Genomic DNA, 16,980 nt, shown 5'->3' on the forward strand with positions numbered 1-16,980 from the left:
GCGGCGGATCGTAAAACCCCCGGCGGAATTCAAATTCCGCGGCTAGGGGGAGTGTACTATTTAAATCAGGCGCGTTCCCGCGCCGATTTAAATGAGCATGCGCCATCCGCGAAATTTCCCGGCGTGCATTGCTCCCACTGACGTCACTAGGACGTCAGTGGTTTCGACGTGAGCGTAACTTGCGACGCGCGGGTTTCTGAATCGGCGTACGCAAACGACGTAAAAAAATTCAAACTCGACGCGGGAACGACGGCTATACCTAACATTGGCTGCGCCTCATAGAAGCAGGGGTAAGTATACGCCGGGAAAACCGCTACGGAAACGTCGTAACAAACTGCGTTGGGTCAGTGTACGTTCGTAAATTCGCGTATCTCGCTGATTTACATATTATTCAGTGTAAATCAGCGAGAACGCCCCCCGCGCCATTTTCAAATTGAAAAAAAGATCCGACGGTGTAACACAGTTACACCTGTCGGATCTTAGCCATATCTATGCGTAACTGATTCTATGAATCAGGCGCATAGATAGGACCAGTTTAAGTCAGAGATACAACGGCGTATCTCTTTGTGAATCTGGCCCTTTACAATTTTCTGTAGATTTGTTTCCTTCAGATTTACTAAAAACATATAACATGAGGTCAAAGCTTACGAGTTTCAGTTTGTATGCAATCAGGCAGGCCCTTGCACTACATGGTTTTGGTAAATCTGACAACAAAAGTTGTATAGTGTGTGTATGGGGTGTGAAACTCTCAGTATCCTTCTGTATGAATGGGAAACGTACAGGACTATTCACATTATGAAGCCAGAGATAGAATAAGCAGCGTGCTCTGGACCAGCCGCCTCTACACCACACACAACTTTACTAAACAAGCAACTGAAGCACGATGTATGTACAGTATTGCACACAAGGAGAAGCATCCGTCGCACAGCATTCTGGGGAGTGTAGTCCTGGGATGGCCACAACAACTCCCAAGAAGCCTTGCGGTCACGGGTCATGTGCTTAGTCAGCCCAATCCCGTAGTGAGATGCCCGGAGGAGGCGGAGCTAGGCTCTTACCTGTAACTGTTGCTACAAACGCTTTGTGGGAGGAGATGTGGAGCGGTTGTCATTGTTGGAGTGGGAATAGTGTGACTATGTGCTGACAGAGTGTGGTGGGTGAGACTTGGAGACATGGAGGGGGTGAAGGACAGGAGCGCTCTGCAGGAGGACGAGGATGACGGAGGAGGAGAAGGAGAAGGATGGGACAGCCGCTCATCATCATACACTGACTGCAGCAGCTGTTGCTCCAGGTAACATGACCAAGCCAGTCACCAATATATATTGTGTGGAGTTCTGGAAACTTCTTCATCCGGTCCAACAACTCTACTAACAACCAATACACTCCCTGCCCCTCACACCGAGCTTACCTAAGTTATATAAAAAGCCCCTTTCATACTTGTGTGACTTGGGACTGCAAAGTCGCATGACAAGTTGCACCCCACGATTTCCAATGATCTGTGCGGCTTCAGAGTAGTCCCTGCGCTACTTTGGTCCGACTTTGATGCGACTTGAGGTCCAACGACCTCAAAATTACACAGACATTGCTTTAAGTCGCGTGACTTTCAGGTCACACAAGTGTGAAAGGGGCCTTAAGGGCATTTTTAGATTTGATGAGGGATCAGACCCCCTGTCAGGTTTTTATTGTTGCTTGTGTGCCCTCCCGTCCCTTTCACGTCGACCGTGTTATTCCTATAACCTCTTTGTTAGTCTTTGGGCAGATGCACTCCATGGGCCGGATTCAGATACAATGGCGTATCTGCCCGGCCCGCGTAACGTATCTCCAATACGTTTTACGCCGCTCTAACTTTGGGGCGCAAGTTCTTTATTCAGAAAGAACTTGCGCCCTTAGTTACGGCGGCGTAACGTATGTGTTGCGGCGTGAGGCCGCGTAATTCAAATGGGGATGTAGGGGGGCGTGTTTTATTTAAATTGGGCTTGACCCCGCGTTTTTTACGTATTATTTGAACGGCGCATGCGCCGTCTGTAAAATATCCCAGTGTGCATTGCTCTAAATGACGTCGCAAGGACGTCATTGCTTTCGACGTGAACGTAAATTACGTCCAGCCGTATTCGCGAACGACTTACGCAAACGACATAAAAATTTCAAAACTCGGCGCGGGAACGACGGCCATACTTAACATAGGATACGCCGCACATACCCCTCATATAGCAGGGGTAACTATACGCCGGAAAAAGCCGAACGCAAACGACGTAAAAAAAAAAAGCGGCGGTCGTTCGTTTCTGAATCGACGTAAATACTAATTTGCATATTCCTAGTGGTACACTAGCAAATCAAAGGGTTTTAACCACTTGGCGCCCATATGACGTCCTTGGCTTTGTGGTGGTATATCTGAATGATGGGTGCAGCTACAGGCATCCTTCAGATATAAAAAAATAAGGAACAATACCGCGCTGTCTCTTTAAATAAAAAGTGCAGCAGCTAACACAGCAAAATAGACCAAAAAGTTTCAGTAAAAGAACATAGAAAAAATGTGCAGCGCTAAGTGTATAACAGAATATCTAATAACAGATATCAGAGAATAGATCTATAGTAAACACCACATGTGTCCACCGTGATGAAAGCACATAAGCAGACTAAATGTGCAAACACAAGTCAGTGAAACAATCCAATTGTTAGGTAAATGAATCCTTTCTGATTGTGACTGGGTGAGAAAAAGTTGATGGAAGATCCACCACCGTATATCATAAGGCTTACCAGGAACATTGAACCCAGAAAAGCGTACACTCGCTGGGTCAATTAACCACTTCCTTACTGGGCACTTAAACCCCCTCCTGACCAGAGGACTTTTTGCGATTCGGCACTGCGTCGCTTTAACTGACAATTGCGCGGTCGTGCGACGTGGCTCCCAAACAAAATTAACGTCCTTTTTTCCCCACAAATAGAGCTTTCTTTTGGTGGTATTTGATCACCTCTGCGGTTTTTATTTTTTGCGCTATAAACAAAAATAGAGCGACAATTTTGAAAAAAAAAAAAAAATTTTTTACTTGTTGCTATAATAAATAGCTCAATTTTTTTTTTTTTACGTTTTTTTTTTATCCTCAGTCTAGGCCGATACGTATTCTACATATTTTTAGTAAAAAAAAAAAAAAAAAATCGCAATAAGCGACTGGTTTGCGCAAAAGTTATAGCGCCTACAAAATAAGGGACAGAATTTTTTTTTTTTTTACTAGAAATGACGGCGATCTGCGATTTTTATTGGGACGTTATGGCGGACACATCGGACACTTTTGGCACATTTTTGGCGCCATTCACATTTATACTGCAATCAGTGCTATAAATATGCACTAATTACTGTATAAATGTGACTGGCAGGGAAGGGGTTAACACTAGGGGGTGAGGAAGGGGTTAAATGTGTACCCTAATATTAGTGTTCGAACTGTGGGGGAAGGGGGGTGACTGGGGGGGGTGACCGATCTGTGTCTCCTCTCTCCCCTGACAGCACCGCTGTCTGCGAGAGCCGGGAATGAGAAATGATCTCATATGTAAACATATGAGATCATCTCTCATTGGCCGCACAGATCGCCTAGGAAACGGCCGCTCCGATTGGCCGTTCACGGCGATCTGTGACTGGCTGTGTCCAAGGGACACGGCCAGCACAGCAGTTCCCCGCTGCGCGCTCGGGAGCGCGCGCAGGGAACGTGCAAAGGGGAGGCCGTAAAAAGACGGCCTGTTAGAGATTGGGAGCCGCGCTGCGGCCGTACAAAGTCGTACGGCCGTCAGCAAGTGGTTAAACTTTTGGAGATCAATACTCCATAGGAGAGATGTTACAGCCGGCTCAGTATACCCCAAACAGGCAGTCCAGTAGGTACAGATATTAACCACTTCCATACCAGGCACTTACGCAGCTTCCCGCCCAAGCCAATTTTCAGCTTTCAGCACTGTCGCACTTTGAATGGCAATTGCGCGGTCATGCTACACTGTACCCAAACAAAATTGGCGTCCTGTTTTCCCCACAAATAGAGCTTTCTTTTGGTGGTATTTGATCACCTCTGCGATTTTTAAAAAAAAAAAAAAAAAAAAAAAAAAAAAAAGACTGAAAATTTTGAAAAAAAATGACGTTTTTATTTTTTTCTGTAATTTTTTTGTAAATAAGTACGTTTTCTCTTTCAATTACGGGCACTGATATGGCGGCACTGATGGGCACAGATGAGATGGCACTGATGGACATCGATGAGGTAGTACTGACGGGCACAGATGAGGTGGCACTGATTAGCGGCGCTGGTATGCCGCACTGATGGGCGGCACTCATGGGCGGCACTGATGGGCACTCATGGGCGGCACTGATGGGCACTCATGGGCGGCACTGATGGGCACTCATGGGCGGCACTGATGGGCACTCATGGGCGGCACTGATGGGCACTCATGGGCGGCACTGATGGGCACTCATGGGCGGCACTGATGGACACTCATGGGCGGCACTGATGGACACTGTGGGGCGGCACTGATGGACACTGTGGGGCGGCACTGATGGACACTGTGGGGCGGCACTGATGGACACTGTGGGGCGGCACTGATGGACACTGTGGGGCGGCACTGATGGACACTGTGGGGCGGCACTGATGGACACTGTGGGGCGGCACTGATGGACACTGTGGGGCGGCACTGATGGACACTGTGGGGCGGCACTGATGGACACTGTGGGGCGGCACTGATTTACTTATGTTGCCAGTCAGTGCTCATTTGTGGGCACTGATTGGCATCTTTTTTTTTTTTTTTTAAGACTTTTTTTGGTCCCCTTTTTTTCTTCCCTGGTGGTCCATGTGGCGATCCGAGGGGGGGCTGCGCTGATAAACAATCAGCGCGAACCCCCCCCTGTCAGGAGAGCCGCCGATCGACTCTCCTCTACTCGCGTCTGTCAGACGCGAGTGAGGAAGAGCCATCAACGGCTCTTCCTGTTTACATCGTGATCAGCTGTGGTTGGACACGGCTGATCACGTGGTAAAGAGTCTCCGTGAGAGACTCTTTACCAAGATCGGTGTTGCGGGGTGTCAGACTGACACCCTGCAACAGCGATCGCCGCGATGCGCGCCCCCCTCCAGTCAGGATTCTACAACCACTTTGCCGCCGTCAATCTGTCATTGGCGGGCGGCAAGTGGTTAAGGACACAACGATAGGGCTCCCAATCATATGTCATATGTTATAAACATAACTCGATATCTAAATGGTGTACAAAAATGATACGGAAATAATATAAAAAAATCACCATACAAAATTCATTACAAAAATCGTATAGATATAAAAATGTACTTATGTGTAAAAGAATAAGAAGAATTGGGAAAAAAAACAAAACTTGTTGAACCCCAAATCAACCGACTCCATGATTTATTTATGAATGCATTAATATCCCATTCGACATTGAGGCCGTTAGGCGAGTGAGATTGCAATTCGTAAATCCAATAAGTTTCCAATCTCGACATACCTCGGGTTTTAGCCCCTCCTCTCCAAGGTGGAACATATCTATCGATAATAAAAAAACGTTTTTTTTCTTTTTCCGATCCTTTCTTATTCTTTTACACATAAGTAAATGTTTGCTTATATTTTTATATCTATATGATTATTGTAATGCATTTTGTATGCTGATTTTTTTTTTATGATTTCCGTATCATTTTTGTATGCTATTTAGATATCGAGTTCTGTTCTAACATATGATTGGGAGCCCTATCGTTGTGTCCTTAATATCTGTACCTACTGGACTGCCTGTCTGGGGTATACTGAGCCGGCTGTAACATCTCTCCTATGGAGTATTGATCTCCAAAAGTTTAATTGACCCAGCGAGTGTACGCTTTTCTGGGTTCAATGTTTCTGGTAAGCCTTAGGATATACGGTGGTGGATATTCTATCAACTTTTTCTCACCCAGTCACAATCAGAAAGGATTAATTTACCTAACAATTGGATTTTTTCACTGACTTTTGTTTGCACATTTAGTCTGCTTATGTGCTTTCATCACTGTGGACACATGTGGTGTTTACTATAGATCTATTCTCTATTTTTTGATATCTGTTATTAGATATTCTGTTATACACTTAGCGCTGCACGTTTTTTCTACATCCTTTAGATATTGCCGTTTTCAGCCGGCGATACCCTTCACCATAAGAACGATCATAGCAGCTGTTCCACCGCTTGATCGTTCTTATGGGCGGCGAAAGGGGACGTCTCCCGCCGCCCTCCATGGCTTCTTCTGACTCACCGCTGCGATCGGTGAGTCGGAGACAAGATCCGCCAGCCCCGGGTTGTGATCATAGGGATTTCTGGCGGACCAGATGGCCGCCGGAGTCTCTATGATAGTTGGAGGACGGGCACGATTTTATGACGTCAAGTCCGGCCTCTGCATTCAAAAAACGGTGCCGCTTCGGCTGTGAAGCGGTGATCGTTTTTTTTTTTTTTTTTTGGCTTCCTATCCTAGAGGTGAGATGTGGGGTCTTTTTGACCCCATATCTCACTGTAAAGAGGTCCTGTCATGCCATATTTCTATTACAAGAGATGTTTACATTCCTTGTAATAGGAATAAAAGTGATCAAATTTTTTATTTTTTTTTCTAAAGTGTCAAAATAAAAATAGTAAAATTTAACAATAACATTTTTTTTTTTAAGTGCCCACGTACTCGCAGGCAGAAGCGAAAGCATATGTAAGTCCCGCCCACATATGAAAACTGTGTTCAAACCACACATGTGAGATGTCGCCGCGAACATTAGAGCGAGAGCAATAATTTTGGCCCTAGACCTCCTCTGTAGCTCAAAACAAAAACATGTAACCAGTAAAATAAATTAAACTTTGCCTATGGGGATTTTTAAGTACCAAAGCTTGGCGCCATTCCACGAGCATGTGCAATTTTGAAGTGTGACATGTTAGGTATCTATTTACTCTGCGTAACTTAATTTTTCACAATATGCAAAAAAAAATTGGGCTCACTTTACTGGTTTGTTCGTTTTTGTTTTTAAAGCATTAAACAGTCCCCCCCCCCCCAAAAAAAACGCGTTTGAAAAATTGCTGCGCAAATACTGTGCGAGATAAAAAGTTGCAATGACCGCCATTATATTCTCTAGGCTCTCTGCTAGAAAAACATATATAATGTTTGGGGGTTCTGTGCAATTTTCTAGCAAAAAAATTATGATTTTTACATGTAGGAGCGAAGTGTCAGAATTGGCCTGGGCTTCAAGTAGTTAATACTGGTACACAAATATGGGGCTAATAGTGGTAGAAGAAATGCCTCAGTGGTGTCACTGAGAGCAAAATAAATCTTGGCATTGGTGGTGTCACTGAAAATAAAAATATCCCTCCATCAGTGGTGTTGCTAAAGGTCCGTACACACACTTTGATTTTCAGACATCAATTGTATTACGACGACCGATCGTCCGCAAATCTTGCCGTTAGTACAGTGCTTTCGACAGCCGATTTCACCTTTTCGTCAGACAAAAGCTGGATGTGCAGACTATAAAATTTTTGACGGTTGTGAACTTAATGTCCGATTTTTCATTTCATTAGTATGGTTTTCATACGAAAAAAATCGTAAGAGCAAGACTACGCATGCTCAGAAACAAAAGAATACATACAAAACTATTGAACACAGTACGCCAAACGAAAATTCTCGTTTTGTTAGTAACCTCTTCACTTTCGACATGAGACTAGCATGCCACATAAATCGGACGTTCTGTCATCCGAAAATCTAAGCATGTGTATGAGGCTTTAGAGGAAAAATAGTGCCTCAATAGGAAATAAAATGCTACTGTGTTGCAGATCTAAGTCTCAGCAGGACGGATAAGCCTCTATGTCAATGGAATGAAGGAGGGAAGCAGAGGTGGGCTCTGAGGGGTGCATGGACCTAAAGGGGGGGGGGGGGGGCTCAGGGATGAAATTGGACTGAAAGGGCTTGTTAAAGTAAAGTAATAGAGGGAAAATCTTGCAGGGATTGACTCTCACTTCCATAGGACACAGATGGCGATAAAGAACAATTGACAGGGGTTATAACCCTCGCTTACTCGATCCGAAATGAAAACAAATTGTCTATAGTTCAGCTTTATGGTGTGCATCTATCATTGCTGCCCTTCTGGAAAATGAGGAGGCATTATGTCGCCACCATTGCGCGTGGTTATGCTGCTGCCCCATTCACATCAGTGGGACAAGTTCACCTGTGGTAGTACCTACCAAATGTGATATGCTGTTTAATCTCCTGCCACAGCCGTAATGCAGCGTGTATAATGTAGGGTTGTCCCGATACCAATACTAGTATTGGTACCGATATCGAGCATTTGCCCAAGTACTTGTACTCGGGCAGATGCTCTGATGCTTCACTCAATACCTGGGCAGTCAGGGTGATCAGTGCGGTGTTACAAGCACTGATCACCCTGCATAGGTTTCAAAGTCCGTTTCTCCACCCCCCCCCCCCCCTGCGGCTTTCAGCTGCTTTAGTGAAATCAGCGGTGATCGGTGCTTGTAACTCTCCCACACACGATCACCGCTGACTGCCCCTGCATCCTTCTCCAGTCCCTTTCCGTTCTGCTGCTGTCCCGCTCTGTGTCACTCTTCTCTTCTGCTCTGTGTCCCCCTCAATCTGTCAGGATGGAGAGCGTAGGTAGGAGCCGGTAAATCCGGCTCCTTCGTTTTCCGAATGTACAGCGTCAGTGATAACTGACTCTGTCCATTCACATAATTGAAACATCGTAAACTGAGTTTACAATTTTTCAGTTTATGAATGGGGAGGAGCCGCTGTCTTCTCTCCATTCATTTTCAGCTGAGGCTGATAAGAAAGGGACTGAGGAATCGGTCAGAGGTCTATTAAGACTCATGATATCTCACCAAAGCCCCCCAACAGGGCTGATATAAATAAATTATTGCAATAAATAATAAAAAACACATAGTAAAAAATAAAATTAAAAACACACTGACACTCCACCCCCCCCCCACCCTTTAAAATAAAACAAAACAAAACAAAAATATTGTAAAAAAAAATAAATAAAAAAATACTGACATGCGCCACTGTCACATGAGTATATAAGTATCGGTAATCGGGGAGTACTTAAAAAAAATTATCGGTACTTGTACTCGGCCTTATAAAAAGTGGTATCGGGACAACCGTAGTATAAAGCCTTAAGTGGCTGCATCTCCTTGATCGGGTGGGTGATCGCCTGGGGGCGGGGGTCTCTGTTGAGAATTGGTAAATCTGTGGCTTTAACACCCATTGCTCGCTCTTGTAAATGAGCCCTAATGAAGGGAGGAGGATATGGGGGCTCTCTTTTTTTACTGTGCCCTCTTTCACCAACGGTTCTGTGCTGAGACCGTGTGGTGTGTTCTCAGTGGGCAACCGTTCTTTTCTGGCAATAACAGTTTGTTTTTGTATGTAGTAGAAAACCAAATTCTCCTCCCAGCAGCTATTGAGGCACCTGCTCCTTCTGACAAGCGTGGCACTGCAGTCTGTAAGGAGGGCACATATCGGCACTGTTCTTGAGGCATGTGTCCCTTCTGCCCCCCCTATCCTAGCCCTGAGCACCATACATTGATTTTATTAATATGAATGCTTTATAACAGATTTTCCACATGCCCCACCAACCAGTGCACGTTCCTTTCTGTTCTATCTGTAGTGAACTTGGGTTGACTCTTTAAGCGCACCTCTTCTCTAAGCACACCAGTTCACTAGCATAGGGAATGCTATACATTTATCTTATACCCGGCATTCTCTGCTGTATTCTAGCAGTGTGTGTGTATGGTGTAGAACTGCTCCCAGTTGTTTGGAGAGTTCACAGGCTGATATCGGTAAGGATTTTGCACCTGCTGTTTGTTAGTAAGAGCATCCGTGGTGTTGATTTGCCAGCATATGGTAACAATAATATGTTTGACAGCGGCGTCTCTTTGTGTATTGGATTACTGTGAACATTATATAGCAAATGTAACCTAACCTGAATACTTTCAACCAGTTCATTGCTGGAGTGGAAGTAAATTATTAAAGCAAAACGTCCAAGTCTGCTAAAAACATATTCTGCCTTTTGTGTTTCTGTCCAGCCTTTCCTTAGGTTTGTGCAGCTCTGCCAGAAAGTCCAGCTTTGTCTGCCAGTACAAGATGTCTCTACAGTTTGGTAACAGAAGTTTTGTCCCTCTTCCACCCAGTTATTAAACATTGAAAGCTGAAGCAGCAGACTTGGACCCCTTTCACACTGCGTTAAAAATAGCGCTATTAAAACGCTCATAAAACGCTCTCCATGCATCTCAATGGACCCTTCACACTGAGTCCTGCAAGCAGCATCTTTGGAGCAGCTTTTGGGCGCTGAAAAAAGCGCTCCAAAAACGCCCCTCTCCATTGAAATGAATTGAAAAGCTCTGTAAAAACGCCTTACTCTTTCACACTGAGGCACTGCAAAAACACCCTAAAACGTTTCGGGTGCTGGCAGTGTAAAAGGGCTCTGAGGCTTCATATGCACTAGAAAGCTAAAAAATGCTTTTGAAACGCTGGAAAAGAAAATGCTAATGTTTTAGTGTTTTTTGCCGGCGTTTAGCAGTGTAAGCCTTAGTATAAGCTCTTGTTAAGGAGTAGGCTGGGAAGCTGGTCGCCGCGTCTTTAAAAATGGACGAGTCATCGGCTGTCAGCAGGATTACCCGCTCACAGCAGAATGTGTAAAAAAAAAAACATTGCCGGCAATAAAAAAAAATGCGGGATACCCCTCCCCCAATCAATACCAGGCCCTTTGAGTCTTGCATGAATTTTAAGGGGAGCCTCATGCCAAATGAAGAAAAAATCATTATTTCTGGTATGGATTTTATGGGGAACAGTGCCCCAGGGCTGGTCTGAAAGTCTGTGTGCAACCGTGTTGCCTGTAAAACCATTTCACATGCAGCAGATAGTGAGACTTGCAAGAGCTGCTCAGTGTGTGAAACTATCAGGTAATGTAACTGCTTCAAGGGGAAAATCTAGCTTTCAAAACGAAGCAGTGATGATGGGCGTGGGCGGGACAGAGCGGCTATCTTACACCAGTCAATGGGATGATGACTGGGTGGGCTGATATGTTTCTGTGGCCATTCCCCCTTTTGTAAGCGGCCCAATCATTGAGTGATGTTTGATAGCTGCTCAGTCCCGCCCACCCCCGACATCGCCGCTGAGTTTTGACAGCTGGTCTTCTCCCTGCAAGCAGTTATATTACCCGACTGTTTCACACACTCAGTGACTCACTGTCTGCTGCATGTAAACTCCCTCCTCTTCTGTCAGTGTCCACAAGTGCTGCCCATCGGTGCCGCCTATCAATGCACTGAGTACAGGGATAGTGAGAGGAGCTCAGAAGCCAGTCATATTGTCCATGGGGAGAGGGGGGGGGACAGCCTGGTGGGGCACAACTAAAATATTGTAATATTAATGCTACGGGGAAAAAAAGTGCAGCGCTCACTTGCTTATCAATAATCAATAATGGTGGAACCCTCTAATGTATCGCAATAACCTTCAATATTACCACAATACCGGTCCCTGTGATATGTAACATCACATAAAAAATGAAAGCAGGGATGGTGGAAACCCCTTCTATAGATTGTTGCAATACAAATTAACTTCAAGTGCAACAACTTTTTAGTTGGGTGGTTTACGCCATTATTGCACTTTTTAGATTTATTTTTTTGTTAAGATTTTTGCACTTAATTTTATATGTTCTTGTTACTAATATAAATTGAATTATTGCACTTAAAGTTCATTATCCACCACCCCTGCTATGTTTTAAAAAATGTTTGTCTTATTCTCCTTTTTGATGTGTATTACATGTGAAATCGCATATCACTGGAATTATTGCACTTGAAGTTAATCTGTATGGCACATTTTATTATATATATATATATATATATATATATATATATATATATATATATATATATATATATATATATATATATATATGTATATATATATATATATATATATATATATATATATATACATATATATATATATATATATATATATATATATATATATGTGTGTGTGTGTGTGTGTGTGTTTCCACAATCCCTGCCAAGTTTAATTTATGTCTTATTTTCGGTTAGATGTGTATTAAATGTGACATTACATATCACAGGTAATGTGCATAGGGCGGTGCCTCTGACCACTTCTAGCCTGCCATGCTTGTTCCAAATAAACAGAAGTGAGGAGGAAAAAGGAGAGGTTCAGAAACTCTCCTAGGACGTTACAAGGAGGCAGAAAAACACAGTAAAACAATAGATAACAGGGCCATTAAAGTGGATTTCCAGCCTCAAAGTTTTTTTTATTAAGTGAGCAGCTACAAATACTGTAGCTGCTGACTTTAATAAGGACACTTACCTGTCCAGGGAGCCTGCGATGTCGGCCCCCTGAGGCTGATTTGTCCATCGGCTCAGGTGAAGGCGCTGCCATTGCAACTAAGGGAAACTGGCAGTGAGGCCTTTAGGCTTCACAGCCAGTTTCCTACTGGTGCTTCTGAATGACCCCGTCGTCTTCTGGGACATGCACAGATCCCAGAGGGCAGTGGGGGGAACGAGGAGGGGCCGAGGCAGAAGAGGAAATTAGTCTGGAACAGAAGTACACCTTTGTACTTCATAAAAGGTAAAAAAAAGAAAAATGTATATCCAAAAACAAGGGGTGGGGTTAAGGGTCTTTAGTTTAAGACCAAGTAGTAAAGTTGGGTGTAACTCTGCTTTAACGTGGATTGTAAACCCACTCTCAGCCTCTTGAGGGTGCGAGCAGGAGTGTCAGGACGCCCACTAAGACACAGCTCCTTTCTCTATCTGCAAAGTAGAGAGTGTCCTGACCCTCCTGCTCGCTTTCTCCACACCAGGGAGAAAGCCTTGCATTTAATGTGTGTAGTTACAGACAGAAGAACAGGAAGTGAGGTTTTCTCAGAAGAAATAAGGACATTTAAAAGCAAAATGGAAGGATGAGGTAAGTGAAGGAGGACTGCACTAAGGTGAAGGAAGCTATTTAGGGAAAACATTTTTTACCTTTACAACCCCTTTTAAGATGGCAGATATACAGTGAGGAAAATAAGTATTTGAACACCCTGCTATTTTGCAAGTTCTCCCACTTGGAAATCATGGAGGGGTCTGAAATTGTCATCGTAGGTGCATGTCCACTGTGAGAGACATAATCAAAAAAAAAAATTCCAGAAATCACAATTTATGATTTTTTAACTATTTATTTGTATGATACAGCTGCAAATAAGTATTTGAACACCTGTCTATCAGCTAGAATTCTGACCCTCAAAGACCTGTTAGTCTGCCTTTAAAATGCAGACTAACATTCACTAACTCCATTTATTATCCTAAATTAGATGCACCTGTTTGAGGTCATTAGCTGCATAAAGACACCTGTCCACCCCATACAATCAGTAAGAATCCAACTACTAACATGGCCAAGACCAAAGAGCTGTCCAAAGACACTAGAGACAAAATTGTACACCTCCACAAGGCTGGAAAGGGCTACGGGGAAATTGCCAAGCAGCTTGGTGAAAAAAGGTCCACTGTTGGAGCAATCATTAGAAAATGGAAGAAGCTAAACATGACTGTCAATCTCCCTCGGACTGGGGCTCCATGCAAAATCTCACCTCATGGGGTCTCAATGATCCTAAGAAAGGTGAGAAATCAGCCCAGGACTACACGGGAGGAGCTGGTCAATGACCTGAAAAGAGCTGGGACCACCGTTTCCAAGGTTACTGTTGGTAATACACTAAGACGTCATGGTTTGAAATCATGCATGGCACGGAAGGTTCCCCTGCTTAAACCAGCACATGTCAAGGCCCGTCTTAAGTTTGCCAATGACCATTTGGATGATCCAGAGGAGTCATGGGAGAAAGTCATGTGGTCAGATGAGACCAAAATAGAACTTTTTGGTCATAATTCCACTAACCGTGTTTGGAGGAAGAAGAATGATGAGTACCATCCCAAGAACACCATCCCTACTGTGAAGCATGGGGGTGGTAGCATCATGCTTTGGGGGTGTTTTTCTGCACATGGGACAGGGCGACTGCACTGTATTAAGGAGAGGATGACCGGGGCCATCTATTGCGAGATTTTGGGCAACAACCTCCTTCCCTCAGTTAGAGCTTTGAAGATGGGTCGAGGCTGGGTCTTCCAACATGACAATGACCCGAAGCACACAGCCAGGATAACCAAGGAGTGGCTCTGTAAGAAGCATATCAAGGTTCTGGCGTGGCCTAGCCAGTCTCCAGACCTAAACCCAATAGAGAATCTTTGGAGGGAGCTCAAACTCTGTGTTTCTCAGCGACAGCCCAGAAACCTGACTGATCTAGAGAAGATCTGTGTGGAGGAGTGGGCCAAAATCCCTCCTCCAGTGTGTGCAAACCTGGTGAAAAACTACAAGAAACGTTTGACCTCTGTAATTGCAAACAAAGGCTACTGTACCAAATATTAACATTGATTTTCTCAGGTGTTCAAATACTTATTTGCAGCTGTATCATACAAATAAATAGTTAAAAAAATCATACATTGTGATTTCTGTTTTTTTTTTTTTTGATTATGTCTCTCACAGTGGACATGCACCTACGATAACAATTTCAGACCCCTCCATTATTTCCAAGTGAGAGAACTTGCAAAATAGCAGGGTGTTCAAATACTTATTTTCCTCACTGTATATGTAAAACTTCTGTAGGGAGATTTGTTTCATACCTGTGCATCATCTGAGGCTGTTCACTTCACTGGGCATACATAAGGGCTTACATCCACTTTACGGTGGCACCCGTGCATGCACATTCCTGAGCTGGGCTAATTTTGCCCTCCTGTGACCCGTTTTCAGTTTTCTGCAGAGTGATCTGAAGTCTGCTCTATTCTGATGTCACGGATATCAGCCCAGGCACGGCGTCGGAAGGACAATAAAATCTTAATCCGCCAGGTGCCTGGACTGATACCCGTCTTAGCCTCTCGGAGAGCCTGAGACGGCCGCTCCCCGCCCCTCCACAGCTTAGCGCTCCAATGAGCGAGCAGAGCGGAGAGCTGTGAGAACTGAGCCATCTGCGATGCTCTCAGTGTAGAGGCATTGGGGGACCGATGCAGCGTCGGACCGATGCAGCATCCACTTGGGTATGTATGATTCTGGCAAAAAAAAAAAAACATACTTATCTTAAAGCGGAGGTTCACTCTAAAACAATTATATACAATTCCATCCAGCATACTGCCGACATGTACAGTATGCTGTTTTGTTTTTTTCGCTGTACATACCGTTTTATACTTTTTTTCTTTTCAGACTCCTGCGGGGAATAGGCGTTTCTATGAAGAGGCGTAGATGATTGACGTGCGGATAAGGCGCGTCACGTGTTCCAAAAATAGCTGAACTGGGACTCGGCTATATACGGCGCCTGCGCACTCAGCTTTACACGGCTCCTAGTCTGTGCGCAGGCACCGTATAGAGCCGAGTCCCAGTCTGGCAATTTTCGGAACGCGTGACGCCCCTAATCCGCACGTCCATCATCTACGCCTCTGCATAGGAATGCCTATTCCCCGCAGGAGTCTGAAAAGAAAAAGAAGTATAAAACAGTATGTACAGCAAAAAAAAACAGCATACTGTACATGTCGGCAGCATGCTGGATGGAATGGTATATAATTGTTTTAGGGTGAACCTCCGCTTTAACTTTCTATGCTATGCTGCTTTCCTGTCCATTGTTTTATGTCCTGTTCATAATGTAAAACTTATCTATTCTCCCATCTGACTTTGGTACTGGAGACCTCGGTCATTTATTGAGTGTAAATTGCCCTTTAAAAAGTTATACTCTGTGCAATATTGTGGTAGTTTTGCTCTAAATATTGGAATAAAACCTTATTTTACATTAAATGACTAATGTTCTGGTATGTCTTGGCGCTTCAGGTCAGCTGCTATAGTGTGAGTAATTCAAATGACGGAGTATCTTGGACTGTCTAACTCACAGTATTAGACCCACATGAGCTGCTGCTAGTAACATTTGCCGTGAATTGAAAGAAAAAAGTACTAAAATATTGTTCTGTAGATGATGATTTCGATTTTTAATTTTGGCAGCAATCTTCTACCGGACTGGGCTGTGGTAAAAGCGAAAGTTGTTACTGTGGGTATATTTGGTGTTGTGTTTGTTTTGTAAATTACCCATCTGTTACACATCTACTTCAAAGATATGCTACACCAATATTTTTTGTGGGTTTGGTAGCATTAAAATGTTATGTTTCATCGAGTGCTAATTGCAGTTTTTGCATTGGGTTTAAGCATAATGAGCCAGATTCAGAGAGAAATACGTTACTCCACGGCGGCGTAACGTATGCCATTTACGTTACACCGCCGCAGGTTTACAGCGTAAGTGCCTGATTCACAAAGCTCTTACCTGTAAACTTGCGGCGGTGTAACGTAATTCCACTCGGCGCAAGTCCGCCTAATTCAAATGGGGCGGGCACCATTTAAATTAGGCGCGTTCCTGCGCCGAACGTTCTGCGCATGCTCCGTGTTCAAATTTACCGACGTGCTTTGCGCGAAATTACGGCGCCCCGATGTTTTTTTTGAACTGCGACGTGCAGAACGGCGTTTCGTATTCCCGGACGTCTTACGCAAAAAAAAATAATTCGAAATTCGAAGCGGGAACGACGGCCATACTTTAACATGGCTTATCTAAAGATAAGCCATGTTAAAGCAGGTGTAACTTTGCGACGGGAAAAAACGACTGACGACGTACGAGATTGCGATGAATGCGCGGATCTTCGTGGATCGCCGTAACTAGTCATTTGCATATTCTACGCCGACCGCTATGGAATCGCCACCTAGCGGCCGACCTAGAATTGCATCCTAATATCAGACGGTGTAAGTGAATTACACCTGTCGGATCTTATGGCTATCTATGGGTAACTGATTCTATGAATCAGCCGCATAGTTAGGACGGGCGGATCACAGAGATACGACGGCGTATCAGGAGATACGCCGTCGTATCTCTTCTGTGAATCTGGCCCAATGT

General features: G+C 44.2%; 1 protein-coding gene across 1 annotated transcript in view; it reads left to right on the forward strand.

The window, feature by feature from the left end:
- The first annotated feature begins 1,015 nt into the window (after window positions 1-1,015).
- INTU (inturned planar cell polarity protein) overlaps window positions 1,016-16,980 on the forward strand; it is a 100,678-nt gene continuing 84,713 nt past the window's right edge. Inside the window, exon 1 of the mRNA XM_040330672.1 lies at window positions 1,016-1,288. Coding sequence (XP_040186606.1) covers window positions 1,170-1,288 — 119 coding nt within the window. The 5' untranslated portion in view covers window positions 1,016-1,169. The remainder of the gene's footprint in view (window positions 1,289-16,980) is intronic.

This window comes from Rana temporaria, chromosome 1 (genome assembly GCF_905171775.1).
Source record: "Rana temporaria chromosome 1, aRanTem1.1, whole genome shotgun sequence".
Taxonomy (NCBI): domain Eukaryota; kingdom Metazoa; phylum Chordata; class Amphibia; order Anura; family Ranidae; genus Rana; species Rana temporaria.